Source organism: Myxocyprinus asiaticus, chromosome 4 (assembly GCF_019703515.2).
Source record: "Myxocyprinus asiaticus isolate MX2 ecotype Aquarium Trade chromosome 4, UBuf_Myxa_2, whole genome shotgun sequence".
Taxonomy (NCBI): Eukaryota; Metazoa; Chordata; class Actinopteri; order Cypriniformes; family Catostomidae; genus Myxocyprinus; species Myxocyprinus asiaticus.
Window position 1 is genome coordinate 17,581,180 of NC_059347.1, and position 26,765 is coordinate 17,607,944.

Below are 26,765 nucleotides of genomic sequence, written 5' to 3' on the forward strand. Positions count from 1 at the left end.
GGCTCAACTATCTCAACCAATAAAAGATGGGAGGGGTTTACATTTCCATTTGGTGTGATGCTAGTGGTGCAGAAATTTCACACTTCTGTATTTCAATTTGTAGCTAATAGTATTTCAACATATTTATTTCAAGAGTTTATTTCCAGTATGTAGTGTCTATAACCTGCTGCAAACCCCAACTTCAGAAGTTACTCTGTCTTGTGTTCCCTTCAGTATGTTCAAACTGGTTTCCTCTGGAGTTCTGGAACACCTTTTGGAAAAACGTAATAGTACATAGTCTGAAGACAAATACCACCGCTCAAGTTTTTAGGTGATGCATATGTAATGTAAAACCTTATTTTGTGTTCATGTTCTGAGATGAAACATACAGAGTTCTTTCCACCTCCATCTTTTTTTCTGCGGCTCGACTACGTTGCTTGAACTTTTTCTGCTTCTTCATGTTATAGTAATATTCCACACACTGGGCAACTGATTTTGTCTGCAACTACAAAACAAACATCAATTTAGTAATTGGAGGTGCTTGCTAAGACAAGCATCATTATTACTACTGCTCATTCTTAGGGTTAAGGATTTGAACAAACCTTCCACCCTAAGTATTAAACTTTGGCGCACTGCTCATCCAGCATCATTTGTTCAATGGGCATGAATGATATCTCATATTGTGTCGTGACAAGGAGAGATGCACTCTTACTTTTCTATGCAATCTGATTTGCAACTTTCATCTGGCATACGATTAAAACAGAAAATAAATAATCCCATAGATTTACATTGAATGAGGGAACCAAACCATATGTATTGGCACCAGAATTTTAAAGAGATTGGGCTTCTTTTGACTTGGGCCAATAAGAAACCACCTAGGTCCTGGCAATCTGTGGGTGTTTTCATACTGGGATGGGCATTTTTCTACTAAAATACACGAGAGATGCTGTCCGCACATTGAATGACAGAATGAAAAAAGTCTATAAAAAATTCTTTTTATTTTAAATGTGCAAAAGTTTTTCAACTATCCAATGAAAGTAAGGAATCTCAATGTAATAATCAGTGAGTGTTTCCAAACCAGGATGGGCATTTCTGAACTCTCCAATGAAAGTAGTAGGCAAACCATGTAAAGTGGTTGAGAAACGCCCACTGATTGGAAAACGCCCATTTTTGTTCTGCAGACACAAATCTGTGACATACTGGCGGCTAGTTCTGAACATTCAAGCACTACTCTTAATTTCTTTAGAAAATATCTAAATCAAGTTTAGGAACAACTGTTACCATTTCTATGTGAAATTACCGAGTAATCATACCACATTATGAATCTGTTGGAAGTCCTTGTCATGGTCAGTCAGAGCTTTCGTGAACAGTCTTATCTCGTGAAGGGTCCAGTGGTCTGACCCTGTCAATTGAAAAGAGCAATGTCAAAAAAATTTCAAATGTCATACTTTACAATCATGAAATGTTTAATTTATTGGAAAGAGAACTTACCTGTGTAGTGGTAATCACTCAGAGGGTGCAAGAAGGTTCGATAATCTCCCCTCATTAACAATAAATCCAGTGCTGCCTGACAAGTGAGTAACGGAGCTGTATCAAACAAACATCTGTAAAAATGAAGGACTCAGCAGAACCATTATGCTCACCATTATGTTTCCTTGCACTTCATGAAGGCAGTGGAGAGCAAGTTCTATGTTGGTGCCTCCCCATGGTAGTGCACTGGAACAGCACATGTCTAATAGCTCTGCAACTGCAGTACAAACAAGAGTATGCAAGGCAATCAAAAAAATAAATAAATAAAATGTGACCTTAGACATCCAGTAGAATTTTCATTTAACATGGTTCACTGCTAATTTGCTACAACAACATAAAAAAAGGATTGGAATTGCACATAGCTTTTATATATATATAGATATATAGATACACAGGGTTGGGGAGTAACTGAATAGATGTAACGGGATTACGTATTTAAAATATAAGTAACTATTTCACTACAGTTACAGTTTAAATAATTGGTCATTAGAATACAGTTACATTCAAACAGTATTTTGATTACTGAAGAGATTACTTTGCATTTTATTGTCATTTGTTTCATTTAATATTTAGTCCTTTCAGATGGAAAACATTTATACATATAAATGATGCGATCCAAAGTGCATTTGAACAGCGGTGAAACACTTTCTTATGATGTGTTACATTCATACGAGCAGACGGAGAAGTAAATTTGAAGTAAGTTTGGAGCAGAAGAAATAGAAATAAACCTTGTGTAAATTGTCTAAAATGCTAAAATGCTATTTCTAGCCATTTTACATGCAAATGTTACCAGGAACGATCATATTTTTTTATCAAGAAAATTCACTTTGGATCATATTTTCTTTTTTTCTAATAAGACCTTTGATATTAGGGCAAAAATCGTATTCTTGATCATTTTTTTCTTGTTTTCCTGTAAAAATATCTAAAAATCCTTAAAACAAGATCAATTTGATTTATCTTGTTTTAGAAACAACACTGCATAAGATATTTAGGTTTTTCAGAGAATATATTTTTAACGTGTATTTTGTCTTACTGTACTGGCAGAGTTTTTATAGTCAAAACAAGTGAAAAAATCTACCAGTGCTGAAGAAGTAATCCAAAGTATTTAGAAAACATTACTGACCTTGAGTAATCTAACGAAATACATTACAAATTACATTTTACAGCATGTATTCTGTAATCTGTAGTGGAATACATTTCAAAAGTAACCCTCCCAACCCTGTATATATATACATATATATACACACACACACACACACACACAGTACAGTGCAAAAGTTTTAGGCACTTGTTAAAAATGTTGCATAGTGAGGATGTCTTCAGAAATAATACCATTAATAGTTTTCATTTATCAATTAACATCATACTAAGTCCAGTAAACATAAAAAAGCTAAATCAATGTTTGTTGTGATAACCTCCACCTTCAAAACAGCACCAATTCTTATAGGTACACCTAGTCACAGTTTTTCTTGGTTGTTGGCAGATAGGATGTACCAAGTTTCTTGGAGAATTCGCCACAGTTCTTCTATCTAAACTAAGCAAAAAAGAAACGTCCCTTTTTCAGGACACTGTATTTTAAAGATAATTTTGTAAAAATCCAAATAACTTTACAGATCTTTATTGTCAAGGGTTTAAACAATGTTTTCCATGCTTGTTCAATGAACCATAAACAATTAATGAACATGCACCTGTGGAACAGTCATTCAGACACTAACAGCTTACAGATGGTAGGCAATTAAGGTCACAGTCATAAAAACTTAGGACAATAAAGTGACCTTTCTACTGACTCTGAAAAACACCAAAAGAAAGATGCCCAGGGTCCCTGCTCATCTGCGTGAACGTGCCTTAGGCATGCTGCATGGAGGTATGAGGACTGCAGATGTGGCCAGGGCAATAAATTGCAATGTCCATACTGTGAGACGCCTAAGACAGCGCTACAGGGAGACAGGAAGGACAGCTGATCGTCCTCGCAGTGGCAGACCACGTGTAACAACACCTGCACAGAGATCGGTACATCGAATATCACACCTGCGGGACAGGTACTGGATGGCAACAACAACTGCCCGAGTTACACCAGGAACGCACAATCCCTCCATCAGTGCTCAGACTGTCCGCAATAGGCTGAGAGAGGCTGGACTGAGGGCTTGTAGGCCTGTTGTAAGTCAGGTCCTTACCAGACATCACTGGCAACAACGTCGCCTATGAGCACAAACCCATCTTCGCTGGACCAGACAGGACTGGCAAAAAGTGCTCTTCACTGACGAGTCACGGTTTTGTCTCTCCAGGGGTGATGGTCAGACTTGCATTTATCATCGAAGGAATGAGCGTTACACCGAGGCCTATACTCTGAAGTGGGATCAATCTGGAGGTGGAGGTTCCATCATGGTCTGGGGCGGTGTGTCACAGCATCATCGGACTGAGCTTGTTGTCATTGCAGGCAGTCTCAGCGCTGTGCGTTACAGGGATGACATCCTCCTCCCTAATGTGGTACCCTTCCTGCAGGCTCATCCTGACATGACCCTCAAACATGACAATGCCACCAGCCATACTGCTCGTTCTGTGTGTGACAGGAATGTGAGTGTTCTGCCATGGCCAGCGAAGAGCCCAGATCTCAATCCCATTGAGCAGGTCTGGGACCTGTTGGATCGGAGAGTGAGGGCTAGGGCCATTCCCCCAGAAATGTCCAGGAACTTGCAAGTGCCTTGGTGGAAGAGTGGGGTAACATCTCACAGCAAGAACTGGCAAATCTGGTGCAGTCCATGAGGAGGAGATGCACTGAAGTACTTAATGCAGCTGGTGGCCACACCAGATACTGACTGTTACTTTTGATTTTGACCCCCCCTTTGTTCAGGGACACATTATTCAATTTTGTTGAATAATGTGTTCTACAATTTTTGTAGAAAATTGTTCAGTTTATGTCTTAGTTGTTGAATCTTTTTATGTTCATACAAATATTTACATGTTGTTTGCTGAAAATAAAAGCAGTTGAAATTGAGAGGACGTTTCTTTTTTTGCTGAGTTTATATTTATACATCTTTATATCATGTTCAGTTATAAAAGAGTAACTGAAACAATTGATTGTTCAATTAATTCATTTGGCAATTCAGGTAACACATTGGTACCAACCCTGTTTACTATATGACAGCCCAGGGCCGTAGCTAGTGGGGTGAAATACTGTAACGATTCTAGGGGCCCAAAGGTCCAGGGGCCCCACAACAAATTCTAAACTGTATTTTTTAATAGGAAAGGGGCCCAGATTACCTTGCTGTGAGGTTGTTTTGTGCTATGGTTTCATTGTAAGAGTGTTGAGTGAGTGTTGGTGTGTCTTCCCCACCCCTTTTCTGTGTCTCTGTGTTGGTAGAAAGATCTTTCCAAGGATACCAGACGAGCTGAGCAGGGTGTTCTTCATACAATGTGTACATCAGGTCACGCAATGCAGGGATCTCTGCCTGAAAACGTGAACCCACGTTAATCCTCCTAAAGGGCAAAGAATTTGCCATTAACACAAGGAAATGGACAACATTTTCTTTTGATAGATAAGACTGTCTGTGTGCAAATGGGCAAAAATTATTCCCAAAAATATGTTTATTTTTTTATTTCTCTGGAAATAAATGATCTCTTATATGTCAAAAGATCAAGGAAAATGTTACCCATTTAATGTCAATTTGATTAATTAAAATTGCAATTACAATATTAAGGGAAATAATTGGCAATTATTATTTTTGTAATAATCGTACAGCCCTATCTCAATCTAATTTTTCATTGCCTAGAGGACAGCTTAAGTAGAAAATGGCTTATCTGAACACACTCTTCCCTACAGTTTAATACAACTAAAAATTTAAAGTTTAATTCAATGCATCTAATTCAAGAGTTTTCTCTGGAATTTAATTTCTCTATTTGAATTTTGAATAATGCGGAAGTGACTCACGGCTTTATGTTGACAGTTGTGTTGTCAATGGTTACAGAGATCCGATCTTTGCCATCTGCAGGGATTAATAAAGTTAGGTTAGGGAAATAAGTTAGGGAGTATGCAATAATATAATTATGCTTGCATCTTAATTTTTTTCCATTCTTTACAAAGGTTTACTGTTCATCAATCATTGAAACACAATCAAGACTGGTACGATAGGTTGAGTGCTCACCACAGGTGGCATTGTAGGTGCTGGATAGGGGTGGGTATGGTTGATTCTGAGACAGGGTGTTTAAGTAGAGTCCATTCCCAGGACGGAGAGGGCTCAGCATGGGTGGAGGGGTATATGGTGGCGGATGAAAAATAGAGCTCTGCGATTGGTCTGACAGATAGGTGGGTGAGCGCAGCTGGCTGGGGTAACCCCCTGTGGCAAGGCATCTCTGCCAACCCTTGGTTTCCTGATCATGGGTCCACTGTGGGGAGGATGGGCGAGGTGGAGGTGGAATGGGGATGATCAGGCAGTTTAAAGGGTCCAGACGAGACCTCTTATAGAGACCTTTACAGGTCTGTGAATTTTCTCCCTAGGGAAGATATTAACTTTAACTAATTTTTGAGTGGTTAGTACAAGAATACATCTTTAAAGTGTGCCAAATCCATAATAATAATCCCTCATCCTGGGACATTGACTGTATATTATTATTATAACTCAATTATAATTGAGGCATTACCAGGTCTGTGGAAGGTTTGGAGTCAGGAGTCACTGGAACAGAGACAGGCATGATCAGTGGGGACAGGTTTGTCCCTTTGGTCTTTCGCTTTTGCCCTAAAGCTCCTTTTTGTCTTTCATCCTGTGACAAAGAAAAAATAAATAAAGTTGTATCCACCATACACCATTCAGTTAAAATATGAGTCCACAGTGTGCTCACATTAATATGTTGGTAACACTACAATAAGGTTGTAGTTCTTAACATTAGTTGACATACATTTGTTAACATTAACTAACAATGAGCAATACTTTTTCAGCACTTACTAATCTTGGTTTGTGTTAATTTCAACATATACTAATACATTTTTTAAATGAATGTTAACATTAGATAATGCATTATGAACTAACATAACTAACAATGAAAAATAGTATTTTGATTAATTAACATTAATGAAGTTTAATAATGCTGTAAAAAGTAATTGTTAATTGTTAGTTAATGTTACCTAATGCATTTACTAATGTTACAAACTGAACCTTATTTTCAAGTTTTACCATAAATTCAAATTACGTTCATAATACTATGGAAATTAATGATTCCATGATTATTCCAGTTGTTCAGATTACTAGATAAGGATTTATAAGAACAATTTTAAAATTTTAATTAAATATTGATAGAAACGTTTTTAATAACAATTGAAATTTTCATGACTTTTTTTTTATTGAACTAATTTAACATAATCCAGGTTTTTCATGACCATGGGAACCCTGTGTATAGGAAAATGTACATAAGTATGATCTTTTGTACCTTCATGAAAAATGGGTTGACTTGGGCGGTGCTGAAAGATGCCAATGCCACCCGACTAGGTGAGACAAGGTAGGAAGAGCGTAGTCGGGAACGTTTATGACAAGTGGGATGAGGAACAGGTAGTGGAGGGGTTGGAAGCTTAGACAGGACGTGCTTAGAGTCCTTAGAGCAGGACTTCCTCTTCCTGCTTTTGGGCAATGGTGAAGAAATAGGGGACATGGCTACAGGCTCAGGAAGGTCACAGTCAAAATCCCTCTTTGGTTCAGGGTTTAAGGTGGAATGATTAAAAATGGAAAGCAGGCGTCGATGCTTTAACTTATTCTGAGGTTTGGGCTCTTTCAGACTGTGTTTCAGCAGGATGGGACAAGTCTGCTTGGAATGGACCGAAGCAGGTGGCCTCAAGGAGCAACCCGCACTGGAGGAAGCTGCTTTTCTGCTTGGTTGAAAGGACACCATCTTGTTCCATTCTTCAGGGTAAGATTCAGAGAAATCAAGACTGCTTTCCATCCCATGGACATTAATTGGGTTTACGCCATCGTTCTGTGAAGTTACAGGATTCTCTTCAACAGCATGGAGTGCAGGCTCTAGACCCGGGGCAAAATGAGTGGTGGTTTGCATCTCTGGGCTTTCTTCGAGCTCAGGAGACTCAGTGGCTGTCGCTAAAGTCCAGCTTTTTTTACACATTGAAGAAAGGGGTTTTACTTTAGGCAAATGGGTGTCTTCTGCATTGCACCCTAACTCAAGCCCTTCATATGAAATGCCACAGCAGTTGAAGAGGTTTCTTGGATCACTGGAATATTTTAGCAGAGGATATGCCACAGGCTTTGGGGGAGTGATAGAGAGACTGTGGCAGTCTGAGGTGCATGATCGGTCCTTGAACAATGCTTGATTTGAGGCTGGAGGGTCAACGTTGGATGTGCAGCTGATGGAGGAGGGAGACATGAAGTGGAGTCCATGTCGAGAGGCACAGTGATGTTTTAGAGAGTTTTGGTCACTGTAGGTTTTGTGGCAGCCACGCTGAGCACATTGATAGGTCTTCTTTGTCTGGTGGGTCAGCATGTGGGATGTGCTAAAGGGCAATAGGCGATAAAAAGATTATAAAAGATGCCATAACATAGGGCTGACTTTCAGTGAAGAGTCTGACTTTATATTTGTGCTTATGATTCAAAGTTTATCAATTCTAAATGAAATCTACATTTTCTAAAGGATATATATATATACATTTATTTTTTATTTACTTGTTTTGTAGTGGTGTTTGCTCATGTAAGATAAAATGCTAGGAATTATTTTTGTGTATTTTGAAGTTCCTTGGGCCAAAAGTAACAGCATTTAATGTTTAGAGTTTTTTTAACGACCCCAATAGCATTTTTCATCATTGTATATTGACTTCAGTTATTTACATTGAAATCAATGTTTTTCCCTCCTAAACATATCTCTTTTAAGAAAAACTGCTCATTTGTTATACTCATAAAAGTCACACTAGCTATAGTGGAACTAACCAGTATAATAATGCAAAGGTTAAAAACAGATTTTTGTATATACAAATTCATTAGCAAACCAAAATAAGTAAAAATAGACAATCTCGTAAGGACACAATCAAATTTGCTCATCTGTGTCTTCCCTTACAAGCAGTTACCATGTTAACCGCAGTTTCTGCCAAAATGTCATAGACACTCATGTATTTGTTACTGGGAATAAATGGTGGAAACTTGCTATTAGTCATCACTTTCATCATAAATATGTTAGTGTGATAAGTCAATTATGATATGAAAATACATTTTATTTACATAAAATTTTTCTATGATTTTCAATGTGTGAATCAATGCAGAATTGAAAGTGCACTTTTACCATAAATGGTCATCTCAAACGTTTGATTGAGCATGTTTTCCAAAAACTTTTTTTTTTCATATATAGTTGATTTGATCTGTTAAGCAAGAGCTCTAAAACTATTTTACATTTTAAAAAAAAAAATAAAAAAAAATATGCTAGACTTTCAATACAATAAAGTGATCCCACATTATTATTATTTTACTACTGCTTAAATGCTGAAGGTAAAAATGGTGTATTGTTGAAAACTGCAATGACAACTGATGAATCTTTTGTACTTAACATACAGTACCCAAGTGGTAGAGAAGCTTCAGGTTGTGCTGAGTTAAGAAAAAAAATTAACAGGATGTTATAGCTGCATGTTAAAAGGCTCCAGGGTGTTGTCAGTGTTTGCCAGGATGTTGCTTTGTGGTTGCTAATGTGTTCAGAGTGGTTTTTAGTGCATTGCAGTGTTGTTGCTTGGGTGTTCGGGGTGGTTACTTTCTGGCCAATGTCCCTCCTTCAGTGTAAATCTATGGCATTTTTTCATTTGTTTTATCATCTGCCAGGCAAAAACGGTCAAATAATTTAGTAAATAATAGCACACCTCTCCTCAACAAGCTGTATGATTTGAGGTTTCATTCATGTCCATAGCATAAATAGTGTAGGATATGTGCTGAAGTATAATATTTAGGTTTAAGGGGTTGTCAGCAAGCACCACTACTGTTTTAATGGTTTTAATAATACTAAAAACATAACTAAAGATTAACAATAAGGTCTATGGTTAAGAATTAATCTAAATCCAACTTTCAGACCACACATTTCTTCAAGAATGTGCATTATCCAAAAGAACAGTCTTGTTTTTAAGATTAATATCCCATAAAACATTTGTATGCAGATATAAGGGTGTGTATTGCGTCTGCAGAGCTAGTGAATGAATTACTATGACTGAAGCACTTGAGATACTCACAGTTGATAATGGAGTTTAAACGATCTCTGACAGATGCCACAGATATGAGTCCTCTCTTGTCTGTGACTGATGAGGTGTTTATTAAGTGCACTGGCAGTTCTACACTCTTTCCCACAAATATGGCACTTATTCACAGACACTCTGCTACTCTTCTTTGTGCCCACAGGTGTCAGAAGCTCTGTGTCTTCTGCATTAGGATGGATGGAGGTTGAGACAGGTAAAGATGCGGAGGACCCTCTGCTATCTGGTAACAAATGAAAAGCATTCATTTTGTTTTGGATATTTAAGGTGCACTCAGTAACTTTTGTCTTTGTGTCACCTTGGACTTACAGTGACACCTAGCGGCTTGGATGCAGCATCATTTAAAATCAATAGTTTTCAGTTTCAGATGCCATTGTAGAAATGTAGTATTCACGGTCAGCCATGATTACTTTAATCAATGAGTGAAAGTGTCAAATAACAGGACGGTTACTGAGATTAAGCAAGTAGTATTCAGCTGGTCATGTGATTCTAACATGGCAGCCCCCATGTGCGGACCCTCTCCATGTAGAATAAAACAGCTTTTATAAGGTTACTGATAAGACTGCAGTCTTCATTTTAATGTGAGTGCTCATTATTTCCAACTAGGGCTGAAATGATTAGTTGACGTTATTGACAACATCGACAATAATAAACTGTCGACAGAAATTTTCGTTGTCGAATAGTCGTTTGATCTCATTTAACGTAACATGAGATCACATTAAACTCTAATGATGACGCATGAGAGCAGCTCTCACCTGACTGAGAAGTGGAAGAATTACACAGCTCATAGTCCAGATGCACTCCAAACTTTCCAAACAGCTTCAGGTGTAGATTGCAAAGTATGAGGGAATTATAATGCAAAAATATAAAATAAGTAAAAACAGAAGCACTCTCGTTATGGAATAAGTGGAGCTGGAGCAAAACTTGCGTGTCGAGATCTTTAAATGAAACACCCCGCCGTTACATCTTAAATGCTAGTTATATTTATTGCGTTATAGCTTTATTAAAGTTCAAATTATACGGAAGCAGATCATGTAAATAACTACAAACTCCGAAACTGGCATTTCTCTGTGCGGTCAGCGCCTCTTCTGTAAGTTGCGTGAATGTCCCAATCTAAGGGGGAGAGATTGAAACTGCACCCCGCTGATGCACACTCTGTCGCGAGGATGCTCGTCCCTCGAGCATGCACGCTTAATGCAGCTAGATTATAACGTGATGGCTCGTGACTTATTGAATCACAATATATGTCACTGTGCATTTCTTATCGTGAAGATAAATTGGCAATATGCAGCTTTATTAATACAAGAGTTTTTTTTTTTTAGTTAAAGATGGATTGAAGTGAACAGAAAGGTGAGAGAGGTTAATCTTCACCCATTATACACTGCAACAAAATAAGTTTTTGAATTGTTTTTGTTTTGGCTTGTTTTCTAATATAAATATCTAAAACTCCTTTAAAACAGCGTACATTTACTTTAGCAGCTATACTGCAGAAGAAAAAATTGTTATCTGAGAATGTTGAATATAATATTAAAAATACAAATATTTTAATATATCTAAAAATCCTTTAAAAAAAGATGCATTCACTATTCTCTGTCTAAATAATGTATATGCTGCTTCTCAAGTAAATGTATAGTGTTTTAAGGATTTTTAGACATTTTTAAATGGAAAACAAGACAAAACACTTGATAACAGTAGGATTTTTTGCAGTGAATTTCTTTACTGAATTAAACTTAAAAAGTATTTTCCCACTTTAATTCAGTGAATGTCATTTAGAGATATTTTTAAAAGATGATTTTTTTTCCTCTTTATTGTTAGTAAGCACTTTTAATACAACCTTTTAAGTCGGGGCACAAGCTGAATATTCGGTTAAGAGCTAATGATTAATCATTGAAATAATCGCCCGAATAGACGAATAATTGTTCTAATAATCGTTTGATTAATCGATTATCAAAATAATCGTTAGTTGCAGCACTATTTCCTACATGTATTGCAAAATTACAATTCATGTTTTTAGGAGTTACACTTTTTTAATGAGGAAAAAAAACTACAGAGTGCACCTTTAAAACCAACATAAATAGGGGCCTGGGTAGCTCAGCGAGTATTGACGCTGACTACCACCCCTGGAGTCACGAGTTCAAATCCAGGGCATGCTGAGTGACTCCAGCAAGGTCTCCTAAGCAACCAAATTGGCCCGGTTGCTAGGGAGGGTAGAGTCACATGGGGTAACCTCCTCGTGGTCACGATTAATGATTCTCGCTCTCAATGGGGTGTGTGGTAAGTTGTGTGTGGATCGCAGAGAGTAGCATGAACCTCCACATGCTGTGAGTCTCTGTGGTGTCATGCACAACGAGCCACGTGATAAGATGCGCGGACTGACAGTCTCAGAAGCGGAGGCACCTGAGACTCGTCCTCTACCACCCAGATTGAGGTAAGTAACCGTGCCACCACGAGGACCTACTAAGTAGTGGGAATTGGGCATTTCAAATTGAGGAGAAAAGAGGATAATAATAAATAAAAAAATGACCAACATATATGAATGCACCTTCACCACGGAGCTGAAACTTGCAATTTTGCTTACTTGGATTAGACTTGGTGTCCAGCCAAAGTTCTGAACCTAAAGTTGGCAGGTCTGGGAGTGAAATGATGTAAGTTGCATCACTGGGCACATCATCGGATGCTGAGAGCAAAGGCTGACTTACAGAGGGGTCTTCTATCTCTATAAACTGATCAATGAGATCCCTGTTGCTCAGGAGAGAAATGGGATTCAATTATTTAGATAAACTGCATAATATATCATACGTTAATGTAAAAACCTCCGTAAAAATGCAGTTTTACTAGCACAGTCCAGAGATTTACAATACATTTTTTTTTATACCAATTTATAAACCAAATGGCCTGATAACACAGTGTTATTAATTTATTACAAGGATATTTATTCTAAGATAAACAGCTGATGGTTTCTGAATGAAAAGCTAGTTTTGTTCTCTCGCGTCAGATCACACATAAATCGCACGTGAAACATAAATCTCTAGTACAAAATCAAATCTCTACATGTAAACCCAGACTGAAGTCCAGTTTATGTCAGTACAACGATATTTTACAGTTACAAATCAACAATTACATTTTTTATTTATCAAGCGTCTTACGTGTCCCGTCACGAGTTTGAATGCTAACGTGACGATGCAAGAAGCGCGCGGAGGGAATCGGTTCTTTGGATCTTGATTCACTGATTCATTTCGCAATGGTGCATTCATTTGCGATTCATTCGAGTCGTGACTCGTTACTGAATAGTGTTTGAATATGTAGCAGTGTGCCATTTGATATGTTTTAACATACCTTGGTAGTATTAATCACGTTTTCTATCATGTTTTTGAGTAAGTTAAAGAGAGATTATAGTAATTAAATAGTGTGGATTCACGTGTTCGAGTTCAGTTTGGGTTAGGTTTGAATGAACATGAGAGGAAGTGCTTAGTTTGTGCTTTTGTGGGCCACCACGTCCCTTTTTTATAATTCCATTAATTTACCGGTTTTACACATTCTGCCTCAGGGATGTGACCTGCCTGTGAAACCATAAAATTCATCTTCTATGTAAATGTAAGTACTCTTCTTCTTCTTCAGTTTGAATTTCTTCTGAAATAGGTCTGGGCCAGCTGCAAAATAATTAAAACCCTTAGTGACAGCAACTGGATCCAGATCTTAAAGGGATAGTACACCCAGAAAAATTAAAATTCTCTCATCATTTACTCATCCTCATGACATCCCAGATGTGCATGACTTTCTTTCTTCAGCAGAACACTAATGAAGATTTTTAGAAGAATATTTCAGCTCTGTAGGTCCATACAATTCAAGTGAATGGTGATCAGGCCTTTGTAGCTCAAAAATGTACATAAATACATCATAAAAGTAATCCACATGACTCCAGTGGTTAAATTAATGTCTTCAGAAGTGATATGATGTGTGTGGGTAAGAAACAGGTCAATATTTAAGTCCTTTTTTACTATCAATCTCCATCTTTGACCAGTACTGACCAGTAGATGGTTGAATGTGGAAGTGAAAGTGTAGATTTTCAGTAAAAAAGGACTTACATATTGATTTGTTTCTTACCCACACCTATCATATCACTTCTGAATCTGAAGATATGGATTTAACCACTGGAGGATTGCTTTTGTGCTGCTTTTATTTTCATTTTGGGTGAACCCTTTAAAATGGACCTTTAATCCTTAAAATGTGGATAACTGCAAATGTCATAATGCAAGTGAAAAATTACAAGCAATTTATATATTGCTTGTTTTGCCTTTATCTGCTGACTAACATTTGATTCTGTTGAAGTTTTGTTTTGATATTTCTGATCATATCTTGAAATGTAAAGTATTTATGGAATTAAATAGTTATTGTAACAGTGTAAGAAAGTGTATAAGTGCAAGAGTATTATTTACTTTTTTTGAATTAGATAAATTAGTAGATATAGATAAAGTCTCTGTTGTTTAAAGACTTCTCTGCTGATCTGTGCTGTATGTTCTGATTTGGTGAGAGAGTTAAGTGCATTGTTGTTTTCTCTGCAGCTTGTGGAGGTGTAATATTATTGATAATGCTTGTGCTGCTTTGGCTTCAGCCCTGAGAACAAACCCCTCACACCTGAAAGAGATGACTCTGTCTGAGAATAATCTAGGTGATGCAGGAGTGATGCTGCTTTCTGCTGCACTGGAAAATCCACACTGTACACTGGAAATACTGAGGTTAGATAAACTATATAGTTGCATACGATCTGGTAGCAATTCATTTTTAGTTTTAGTGAAACCAAACCAGAGGCTTAGAATCTAAATCAACATATAAAACAATTTTTATCAAATAAAATTACAATATACACACAGTGTCTCAGCACAGTTATGTTGAAGAATGAAAAATATGGCATTGTTCTCTGCAGGATGAGATATTGCGGTGTCACAGATGAGGGTTGTGCTGTTCTGGCTTCAGCTCTGGGATCAAACCCCTCACACCTGAGACTGCTAAATCTGTCTGGGAATAAAGTAGGAGACTCAGGAGTGATGCTGCTCTCTGCTGGACTGGAGAATCCTCGCTGTACACTGGAAATATTGAGGTACGTTTGTTTTTCTGAGGGTTACAAATGATCTTCTCTTCATTAAGGAATGCTTTTGCAGTTATAATGAAGCTAACTGGCAACACAATCAACATGGATTCATCTGTAATTATGTAAACACTCCAAATCACAGTGCTGCAATATGATATTATAGCTGAGCATAGACCTTGTAATTTTGTCTTAACTGAAGTAAAAAAATAAATAAATAAAAACAAAAAGGTAAAAACTGATAAAGCTATAAAGAAAACAATTAAGTAATATGAAAACTACAGTGGAGTCCAAAAGCCTGAAATGAATGTTTTTTAAAAAAAAAAAAAATGTTTATCCTATTTTCTCCCCAATTTGGAATGCCCAATTCCCACTACTTAATAGGTCCTCGTGGTGGCGCGGTTACTCACCTCAATCCGGGTGGTGGAGGACAAGTCTCAGTTGCCTGCGCTTCTGAGACCGTCAATCTGCGCATCTTATCACGTGGCTCGTTGTGCATGACACCGCGGAGACTCATAGCATGTGGAGACTCATGCTACTCTCCGCAATCCACGCACAACTTACCACATGCCCCATTGAGAGCGAGAACCACTAATCGTGACCACGAGGAGGTTACCCCATGTGATTCTACCCTCCCTGGCAACCGGGCCAATTTGGTTGCTTAGGAGACCTTGCTGGAGTCACTCAGCATGCCCTGGATTCGAACTCACGACTCCAGGGGTGGTAGTCAGCGTCAAAACTCGCTGAGCTACCCAGGCCCCCTCCTGAAATGAAATTTTAAATCTGGTATTTTTAAAAAGGATCTATGAGTTTTAAGATTTTGGAAAACATGAGTGCAAACATAATTACAGGTCTTTCAGTCAAACTTCAAGTATCAAATAATCATCCAGTGAAGACTTGGAAATGATGGAGAAACTCACTTTCTACCTTTACTTTTTCATGTAGCTCTATCATGTTGTCATTTTGGGTTGCCTTGTGACTATTTCACTCACTGATACAGTTTATGGTCACTGATGATGTTATCGATGGTCTCATAGTCTTAATCATTGATCAGAATTAGGTAGCCCATTTGGACTAAACGTCATGCTATGCGGGCAGATTTTATATATATATATATATATCTTGGATATATAGCCGGAAATTGGAAATTCTTGGAAATTGTCCACCTAATTCAGAACAGTTGGGTAATGGAGATAATATGTTAGGATTTATGTTTAGTGTGTCTAATTTATTAGGGTTAAAACAACTTCAGGGATAACAGTGAAAAAACATGTCCTGAAAAAATTCAGTTTCTTTTGGCAAAATATAATGTATTACTTTTTTTTTTATTTGATTTTGGTGTGAAATGTGACCTATCTTTATGTTAGATTCACCTATGTCTGCCTCATTTCATTTAATTAATTTGGGTCCTGATGACCAGAAAATTGTGCTTTGTCACTGTTACACAATGTGTGACATACCTACAGGAGGTGCTTTTGCTCAAAAATGTGGGAGCCGTTCACTTGAAGATGGTAGCAAATAAATGTATGTGTGGAAAGTGTCTTTTTGAGAGAAAATGCACTTTATAATTAAAATGTAGTTCTGCAATTCCTCTAAACTGCATGTGCCTGCTTGTTTTGTTGTGGTCAGTAGATATGTAGATAGAGTGCTAAAACATTTATGTGGCTTCTCTTATTTCACTCCTTCACCCACAGACTCACGCTTACATCATTAGCACTCTAAAAGAAGAGATGCTTTTAGTTTTCTGCAGATGTAAAAAGAAGTGAGATCTTATCTATGACCTTCTCATAATCTTCTCAAGAATCCAGGGGATTTTCCAGATTGCACAAAGATGCAGGTGTTTAACTGTTCAAGTATTCTCATCAAGTATACTTCAAGCATGAACTACAATCACTACAATTTACAACAATCAATATGTTTTCCCCCCTTAATTTCAGTAAAGAGCATGAGAGTTCAAAGTTATGGGAAAACATTACTATATGCTTGTATATGTTAATATCAGTTAACGCAATAGTTAACAGTATTTATTCATTATTGTTAATTTTTATTTCAACATTTACTAATACATTTTAACATTAAAAGCTGTATATGTGGTTTGATACACATTTTTATTTACACATACACACAAGAGCGACTAATGAGTTATGATTTTGCCAAGTTTTAATGCCTCAAGCTGAAGCTCTTAGCTGGTTTGTACGAGCTCCAAAACTCTGACATTGCCCAGCTGATACCTCTACTATGCCAAGAATAACAGGAAGCAGCTAACCAACTGGTGGTGCAAGGAGGAGCCTTTTTAGGGACCAACAGGGGGCCTTTTATAGAAGACAACCCCTTTTATCACAGTGGATCCAATGCAGAAAGTGATCATGTCTCAAATGAAGAATGAGTGGTATCAAAATATAAGCCAAAGTTTGATGAGATCTTTTACAACCTCTCACCCCATGAGGGCAAGCTGAGTGAGTCTAAAATGAAGGACTGGATGATGAGGACTCGTCTGCCTAGCTCAGTCCTGGGACGAATCTGGAAATTATCAGATGTGGACTGTGATGGCATGTTAGATGATGATGAGTTTGCTTGGGCCAGCCATCTTATTGAGATAAAGTTGGAGGGCTTTGGGCTCCCTCATGAGCTGCCTGCACATCTGGTGCCACACTCCAAAAGAAGGCGCAAGAGCTCGGACACTGAGAATAGAGACAACTAGATTGTTAAAGTTTGTCAAGACAAACTTTGATGTTGGCTTGACAAAGAATTCTCTGAAAGATAAAATCCTCCATAAAAGAGTTCAAAGCCATGAACCAAACCAACCACCTCCGAGGTGAATCACAACACTAGTACAAACTTTGATTTGATGCAAAGGTACACGAATGTGTACTCACCGTCTTGATGAATTGCGATACGATGGAAAAATATAGAACTATTTTTATGTTGATTATAAGTGTACGATCAATATATTTAAAGAATATTGAAAAATATTCAGATATATATATATATATTTGAATAGTTTGAGAGTGCAGGGAGGCCGACTCCATTGTGTTATTCACTTGTGGGTGTTTGGCGGGAAAGTCTATTAATTTTAAATTTCAATATCAGTATAATGTTATTTGTTTCAACTTTTAAGTGTACACTAGTATACCACTGATTCTTGAGATAAGGGACAAAACACATCTTACATACAAAAGACATTTTTATGTTAAAAATCAAGAAATTCATAATAATAAAAATACTGGAACATTGTATACTCAGGGCATTCATTACTTATATTTTTAAATAATTTCATTATAATTTTTTTAAATGCATGCTCTATACTTGAAAGCACGTTATATAACCTGTCCCCACCAAGAGGTCACAATGTTAAACTTCCAAACAAAGTATTTAAAAATGCAATAAATTCATAAATATAAATATCAAATGACAGGTAGGAATCTGTAATATATCAAACAATACATACAGTAAACTTTAAATTATATTAAAACATTAAAAAATCTGCCTCAAAGTTGTGTCCTCACTTTACATATTTTTTTTATAATCCTGAAAAAATCAGACTATGGACGAATTCCAAATGGCATTTTTGCGCCCTTGAAGGGCACTGCGGGAAGGGGATGCCACACAAAGGGGTGTTCCAAACGAAAGTGAGCAACTCGACCCCTCCACGAAGGGCCCTTCCACAAGGGCTTTAGCCACGGGTACATGCGATGGTCACTTCAAGGAAGTAATATTACCGTTTATGACCACGTGACCCAGGGTGGTGAGTCCTCGCGACTTAAATCTAGATGGCGGGAGTGTATGAGTTCATGTATAAATGTAAGTAGAAATATTAATTATAAAAAATATTAATATATTAAATATTATAGAAATATTAAAGTTGTTTTGTGATATATTACACACATTTTCATCATGCATACAGTAAATATTAAATATGAGGTTTAAATAAGGTTTGTTATTGCACTAATAGTAGCTATGTTAGTTAAATGTGACTACATGCAGGAATCAGCGAAGAGTATAAAGTTGAAAGTAGACCAATTTTGCAATAATGTATAAGTTGCTGCACTGCGTTGTCATGGTAACATTCCAGGTGACGATAAAGAGGAACTGACATTGTCTTTCATCGCTCCCTTCGCAAAGTGTGTTCAAGGCTGCGGGAATGGATTTTGAACAGTGGGATGGGGGGTGGGTGCTGGGGAGTTTAGGGTTGGCTGCTGCTGTGGAAATAACAAAAATACCCCTTAACAAATTCGTCATTGCTTTCGTTAATGAGATTAACACAGAATATGATGGTTTTACAGCACTTAACAGGGTGTGCTGCAGCACCCCCAGCATCCCTACTTCCCGCGGCTATGAGTGTGTTCCAAACATCCACATTATGAGACACGAGTGCCTTGCTCCCTCCAGAGTTCGCACTTCAAGGGCTCTGCCCTTCGGAGTGAGCAGGGCATGGGGATGCTCACTTCCTATTGGAAATCGCCCAATGTCATGGTCAGCTATAACTCTGAGTACTCTTTTCCCACTTCCTGCTCATGGTGGATGCAACAGTAGGACACATGGTCTGGTAATTTTCAGATTTTAAACAAGCAATGTTTGAGTCTCTGCGGTCACAGCTTCAACATGTCAACTCTGTCAGTGGTTCATTAGCTGAGACCTTTTGTCTACAAATATGTCCGTTTGGAATTAATTTAGAATTAAAAAATACAAACTAAGATTTTAAACATGCTTTGTCCCTTATATGAAGAATCAGTGACAGATGGCCTCAAAGTTTAAAGAAAAATTTAGATTTCATGGGGTCTTTACAAGATGCAAAGGTTTGTTCTTTATTCAACATTTAAGTTAGGAACAATACTAAACTCAGTGTATAGATAAGAAAATATACTCACCCCTAAAATGCCTGAACCACGTGTGAAAGCTTCAAGTTGAAATTCATATAGCAAAAGAATCTCAAAAGACAGGTTGTTGTGTTGGTGGTTTTAGATAACCTAAGGGTTGGGAACAGCTCGTCTTGGACTAACGCCCTTGAGACTGTTGATATGACGACACCACATTATGTGGGCACACAAGTCAACTAGTAAAGATGTTGCAGATCTTTAATATTTTTACCATATCGTGTTTCATATTGAAGTTATCAACTGATTTTTTTTCTTCAAATGACAGCGTTTCAATAAATACCTGCACCTAAATGGAAGACCTGTAACTACATGTTTATGGTCTGCAGCCGAAGATATTTTAATCTATATGATGTCTCAGACTTTGAGTGCACTGTGCAACATTACACAACAAATATGATTTACAGATTTACATCTAAGATGTGCCCATCAGCCCAATACAATGGTAGATTACAAAATTGTTGATTATTTTTAGTTTAGTATTTCTCCTAAATCAGAAAAAGGTATTAGAAATCTGTCATTAAGTTTCCAAAATGACCACTGTATATAATTTAGGCCTCTATTTAAAATCCCCTTTTGTTGTAAATCCATGACTGCAGTGTGAACAAGTAAATAAAGTAAAGCTTGGGTGTGTTTTCTCAGAGATTATTTAGCAGAGACGGGCCACTTCTATTTAAATGAATAGGAGAAATTGGAACGCCCAACAGACGTAGAAAGGAAGTGCCGCCTTACAGGTAAAAGAGCCAATCATATTTCAGATATACACATCGCCTGTCAATCAACTCGAAAACGCGCATGCTCATTAGCTAAAGCAGGTAAAATGGCATTTTTTAAATTTATTTTTTTGCGTTATCTGAGACAAAAAAGAAGCACAATTTATGATACCAGTGTTGTCAGATTTTCCTGCTGATTTGAAATATGTTCTTTTCTCGTAATCTTGACCAATCGTTTTGGAGATTTCGGTTTTTCCCTATTCAAGTAGATAGGAGCTGCACTTGCATGCCGCCTGTTTACGTAGAAAAATAGCTGCCGAGCCTGCTCGAGAACGTTCCAAAAATGGCCGCCGAGTGACCTGACTTGCTAAAAAGACTTTGTTTTTTTGGCTTTATTCTGCTGCTGGTGTATAAATTCAGCGCCACTCGCTCCGCCTCAACTCTTTCATAACAGTCAAGGAAACAGCAGCGAAATATCTCCCAGAACTGAAAGCAATTCCCACAGTACGCTGTCTGAACACGCAACAGCGCAAACATCTCTGGATCTGGTCAGGAACCGCCGCGACTCTCAGGATGGCTGTTAAAGTTCATATAATCTACTGGTAGGTCATTGTGCTATTTATGTACAGTATGTTGCTGCTATTTAAAAACTGGGACTTTTGACTGAGGTACAATATCCAAATAGCTTCGATTCGAAAAACTAAATTGATTTCAAATGCTAGTGAATGCAGAGCTGATAAAAGCTAGTTTAATAATCTGTATTGTCGTGCATGTCAGATAAAAAGTAATCAGGAAAGAAGAGCAGCCTGTTCGGTTGATAGGCGGACCCGTGTGTTTCCTTGTTCAGCAACTGCAGTACTGTCTGTTTGCATAACAAACCACAAGCTCGCGTGATATCTGCAACATGTCCAAACAGTCCCAGAGGAGGAAAACCATTATTACATCGTCATGCAATTTGAGTTATGAGCTGAATACCATCTAAAATGCTTTCTATTTTGTCCTCTCCTAGTGGTGGATGAGGGTACAGGCCCAAGGTAAGTGTTATTGACTCATTCACACGTTATACTAATATAATATACACTGATCAGCCACATCATTGAAACCACCTGCCTAATATTGTGTTGGTCCCCCTCCTGCAACCAAAACTGCGCCAACCCTATATTCTTCTCACCACAATTGTAGTTATCGTAGACTTTGTCAGTTTGAACCAGTCTGGTCATTCTCTGTTGACCTCTCTCATCAACAAGGCGTTTCCGTCCACAGAACTGCTGCTCACTGGATGTTTTTTGTTTTTGGCACCATTCTGAGTAAATTCTAGAGACTGTTGTGTGTGAAAATCCCAGCAGATCAGCAGTTACAGAAATACTCAAACCAGCCCATCTGGCACCAACAATCATGCCACAGTCCAAATCACTGAGATCACATTTTTCCCCATTCTGATGGTTGATGTGAACATTAACTGAAGCTCCTGACCCGTATCTGCACTGCTGCCTCACGATTGGCTGATTAGATCAAATTTGTTTCCAGTGAATCCAATGATTATCTGTTTTGATGGCACGAGGGGGACCTACACAATATTAGGCATGTGGTTTTAATGTTGTGGCTGATCGGTGTATGTGGGATACTGTTTACATGCTTTATGAACATGTTCTCCTTCTTCTTTTTATAGTTCACAAAACTCAAGACGTTGCTTGAGGATGAATTCCCAGGCGAACTTGAGATTGTATGTGCTGTATTTTTTATTAGAAACATACTTTGTTAAATGCTTACACAAATGCACGAAGCTTGAAGGAATAGTTCACCCAAAAATGAAAATGTTCTCATCATTTACTCACCCTCATTCCATCCCAGATGTGTATGACTTTCTTTCTTCTGCTGAACACAAATAAAGATTTTTAGAAGAATATCTCAGCTCTGTTGGTCCATACAATGGAATTGAATGGTGACCAGAAATCTGAAGGTCCATAAATCACATAAAGGCAGCATAAAAGTAATCCAGAAGACTCCAGTGTTTAAATCCATGTCTTCTGAAGTGATATGATAGGTGTGGGTGAGAAACAGATCAATATTTAAGTCCTTTTTTACTATTAATCTTCCCTTACACTTCCAATTTCATCTTTTGTTTTTTGGTGATTCACATTCTTCATGCATATCGCCACCTGGTTGGGGCTGCTCAAAGGTGGAGATTTATAGTAAATAAAAGACTTAAATATTGACCTGTTTCTCACCCACACCTATCTGATGGTGCAGAATGCTGCTCCACTTGTTCTGCCTCAACTCTTTCATAACAATTAAGGAAACAATACACTGTCTGCACACGCAGCAGCGCAAACATCTCTGGAATCAGTCAACCACTGAACCAGTTTAACCACTGGGGTCTTATTGATTACTTTTATGATGCATTTATGTACATTTTTGAGCTACAAAGGCCTGATCACCATTCACTTGAATTGTATGGACCAACAGAGCTGAAATATTCTTCTAAAAATCTTTTTTGTTCAGAAGAAGAAAGTCATACACATCTGGGATGGGATGAGGGTGCATAAATGATGAGAGAATATTCATTTTTGGGTGAACTTTTAATATCCAATGTTTCTGCATATTTATCTTCCCATCTCATTTGACTGTCAATTTCCAGACAGGTGAGGGCACACCCTCTACAACAGGGTGGTTTGAGGTGGAAGTAAACGGCAAGTTGGTGCACTCAAAGAAGGTAAGAGTGTAGAGCACAGTTTTATATATTGCATTTTCCAATAATGTAACTGAAATGTGCATGCCTTTAAACAGTTAATCACTTAAGTGTTCTTGTGCTGCATACTTGAACTGTTTTATTGTACACTTACACGTCTGCTCTTAGTATTGCACAGTACAGCAGAGCTAACCTAAAAACAAAGTTTGAATGTTGCATTATTAGGTTTTGTCAACATTTCCTCTTGATAGCAGTTTAATTGATGAAAGCCAAAACAGGATGAAAATAGACTAGTCTGATGTCATTGCTATGTTGCACTGGTGTAACCTGTATGAATAAGGTTTTATTTATTTACTGGTTTGCTACACAGTTATAACTATGGCAAAGTAAGGCTGTTACATTTTACATTTGCCTGATCCTTACTTTGGCAGAATGGAAATGGATTTGTTGACAGTGATTCAAAAATGAAAACAATTGTGAGTGCCATTGAGAAGGCCATGGGAAAATAAGCATGTGCTGATCATAGAGGTGAGAATAAAATACTGGCAAAATACACATTAACCCACTCCCGTCTTGTATTTCTCTCTTTCTTCTGCAATAATGTTTTGTCTCTCTCTCTCTTTTTTTTTTCATTCTGTATCTATTCTCCCTGCAGTTTTTCTTCTCTGTGTGTTAGTCTCTTAGGCAGTGCAACAATGATGGTGACCTCCAAAGTGTTTTCAGCATGGATGTTGCTTGATGCTCTCTGCCCTTCCTCGGAGAAGACTCTCAGAGTGGGAAACTCCCTATGTTAAACTGCTTTAGATTATGTCTTTAAAGGTTGGGAACCACATTAAGGGAACCTGTAAAATTAAAGGATTTATCCTTAGGTTTTTTTGTTTTGTTTGTTTTTTTCAGTGTGTTTACGTCTGTCATAACGCACAAGTTTAAGAAATATGTTGGCATTGTTCTCAAGATTTTCATGCAATAAAGAGATTAATGGTGAAATGTTTTCTATGATGTTCTTTATTTAATAATTGAAGTCATTCACGCATGTCTAAAACATTGTAGAAAAGGCAGAAAGTTCTAAATTTAATGGACTACAATTTTGATAGGGGTGTAAAGTATATTTTTAATAACACTGACAAAATTATGTATGCATTAGTGATGCAGGGGGTTTGATAGATGATGTCTATATGGCACAGCCTCAAGTGCTTAATTGCTTTTATTAAACAGTCACCACATAATAAAAATATTAAGGACACAAATTTTCATAAATATTTTCTATTTCTATTTCCATTTCCATTAAATACCATCCTTCCACCAGAATAAGTGTCAGCTATGGGTGCTGCACAGTGATACAAACAGAAGTTCCATGAAGAGGTCAGAGCTGCTTTATCATGAATAAAACAAATGTTGACCAATCAGCATCCAGGACCGGAACTATCCGTTTTATACACAAAATCCATGTTATAATACACAACTACCACATTTGGTGCATGTAATGTTTAAAGTGTCTATTATTCATTTATTAATAAGATTGCTCTGGCTCATAAAAATCATGCTCAAAGGACAAGTAAACATGTAAGTGATAAAAATTTGGACTGGTGGAAAAACACAGAGCCTCGTTTTTTAATAGGCAACTGATTGAATCCCATTATAAAATTGCAGATTTCATACTTGCAATAAATGAAACAAAGTAAATTTAAAAAGAAATATGCATTTATTCTTGGTATATTCTTTATCATTTCCTTTCCTCTCACACTTGAATTTCAGAACAAACAAATATTAAACGGTTACTTTATTGCAATTTTCAACTCTGTAGCTGTTTCCCACCAGTTACAATTGTGTAAAAATAAAGCACATATTTTCACTAACTTAAAAAACAATTGTAGAAAAGGCATAGAGTTTTTGTATTGGGCTACCCAATGAGTAAAATAAATGTCTTCACTCACTGGGAAAATATTGCGATTAAAGGGATAGTTCACCCAAAAATGAAAATTCTCTCATCATTTACTCTCCCTCATGCCATCCCAGATGTGTATGACTTTCTTATATCTGCTGAACACAAATGAAGATTTTTAGAAGAATATCTCGACCCTATAGGTTTTAACAATGCAAGTGAATGGTGACCAGAACTCTGAAGCTCAAAAAAATCACATAAAGGAAGCAGAGAAGTAATCCATGTCTTCTGAAGTATTTTTATTTTATTATTTTTTTTTTTTACTGTAACTCTACACTTCCACTTTCATATTCATCCACCTTATGGTTGGAGCTGGTCAAAGGTGGAGATTTATAGTAAAAAAAAAAAAAAAAAAAAAGATTTAAATATTGATCTGTTTCTCACCCACACCTATTATATCACTTCAGAAGATATTGATTTAACCACTGGAGTCGTATGGATTACTTTTATGATGCTTTTATGTGATTTATTGAGCTTCACTGTTCTGGTCACCATTTACTTGCATTGTATGGACCAACAGAGCTGAAATATTCTTCTAAAAATCTTTATTTGTGTTCTGCAGAAGAAAGTCATACACACCTGGGATGGCATGAGGGTGAGTAAATGATAGATTAATTTAAATTTTTGGGTAAACTATTCCTTTAAAGGGTAAAGTTCCTTACCATTTTAATCACTTTGCTTTTTTGCAGTTTGATATTATTTAGTTTTGTGGTTTGACAAGTTTTCTTTTTTCAAAGCAGTCTCTCAATTAATATGATGGAGGTCATAAAAACACGATGTAGGCTATAATAATTATACAAGAATTCGCAAAACATATTGTTTTAGATGTGGTATAGCATGCCACACTGCAGGACACTGCTGTCGCTGCTTCAACCCCATTCAACTTAATTAACCGTACATTTCTCAAAAAATGAATGCAGTCAACGTTACTCCATCTGTGTCCTGAATGGGAATGAAGTCTTTTCATTTGTCAGGTCTTTTCCCGTGATTCCAGCAGAAGCCGCCGCTGACACTCCGGAAGTGAAGCGTTTATTGACAATATGGCGACCGGGCCAGCTGAGAAGGGATTGGACGTTTTTCGGTTTTGTCAGTAACCGCAGATGTCGATTATCACAGCGAAAGCTGCGTGTGAAGGAGTCTTATGAATGAAGGGAGTCAGGAGTTCACGGGATGTTGTCTCTGAGCTGAGCAAGCGTTCACAGCTTCAGATTCATCATGTCGTTTTTCAGGCGGAAAGGTAAGGAAGTGTTCAGCCCGATGATGGGATGATCGCCGGACAGTTCGGGCTTTGCTGGACCGATGCTGAGCTTGTGTCCGCATGGAAATGTGATTCAAAACGTATTTTTTTTTTCTAAGTAATGGCCATTTGTTTCCTCTTATGCATTGCTATCTTTTTCACAGCGTGAAGAGAAGTTAAAGGATGTTCCTGGTTCAAGTGCACGTTCAATGAATAAAATTGCACCTTCATAAGTTTATAAAATGTTACATGCTGTAGTGCTGGTGTCAGAAGTCTGAGACTCATGTCAGAAAATCATCATCATCAAGATTTTACTGGATAGACGGGAAAAAATAGTCAAAAGTATAATTTTCAATTTGTCCAGTTGGGTCTTAAAGGAATAGTTCACCCAAAAATGAAAATTTTCTCATCATTTACTCACCCTCATGCCATCCCAGATGTGTATGACTTTCTTTCTTCTGCAGAACACAAATGAAGGTTTTTAGAAAAATATCTCA

At 37.4% G+C, this 26,765-nt stretch overlaps 2 protein-coding genes and 1 pseudogene across 3 annotated transcripts in view; 2 read left to right on the top strand and 1 right to left on the bottom strand.

Annotated features, from left to right (window-relative positions):
* Positions 1 to 25: 25 nt before the first annotated feature.
* On the bottom strand, positions 26 to 6,234 carry znf541 (zinc finger protein 541). The gene is made up of 9 exons (XM_051682464.1): positions 6,148 to 6,234; positions 5,652 to 6,000; positions 5,438 to 5,492; positions 4,844 to 4,986; positions 1,623 to 1,726; positions 1,471 to 1,546; positions 1,293 to 1,381; positions 369 to 484; positions 26 to 250 (listed from the first exon to the last, which is right to left on the bottom strand). The coding sequence occupies exons 1-9, from the start codon at positions 6,196 to 6,198 to the stop codon at positions 157 to 159; spliced, it is 1,077 nt and encodes a 358-aa protein (XP_051538424.1). The 5' UTR covers positions 6,199 to 6,234; the 3' UTR covers positions 26 to 156.
* A 14,600-nt stretch (positions 6,235 to 20,834) lies between these two features.
* On the top strand, positions 20,835 to 24,076 carry LOC127431883 (selenoprotein W-like; annotated as a pseudogene).
* A 1,757-nt stretch (positions 24,077 to 25,833) lies between these two features.
* Positions 25,834 to 26,765, top strand: part of LOC127431842 (A-kinase anchor protein 10, mitochondrial-like) — a 41,863-nt gene continuing 40,931 nt past the window's right edge. The window contains exon 1 of one of the 2 annotated variants that reach the window (XM_051682450.1): positions 25,834 to 26,268. In XM_051682450.1, coding sequence (XP_051538410.1) covers positions 26,247 to 26,268 — 22 coding nt within the window. In that variant the 5' untranslated portion in view covers positions 25,834 to 26,246. The remainder of the gene's footprint in view (positions 26,269 to 26,765) is intronic. The other variant, XM_051682441.1, reaches the window with a different exon arrangement.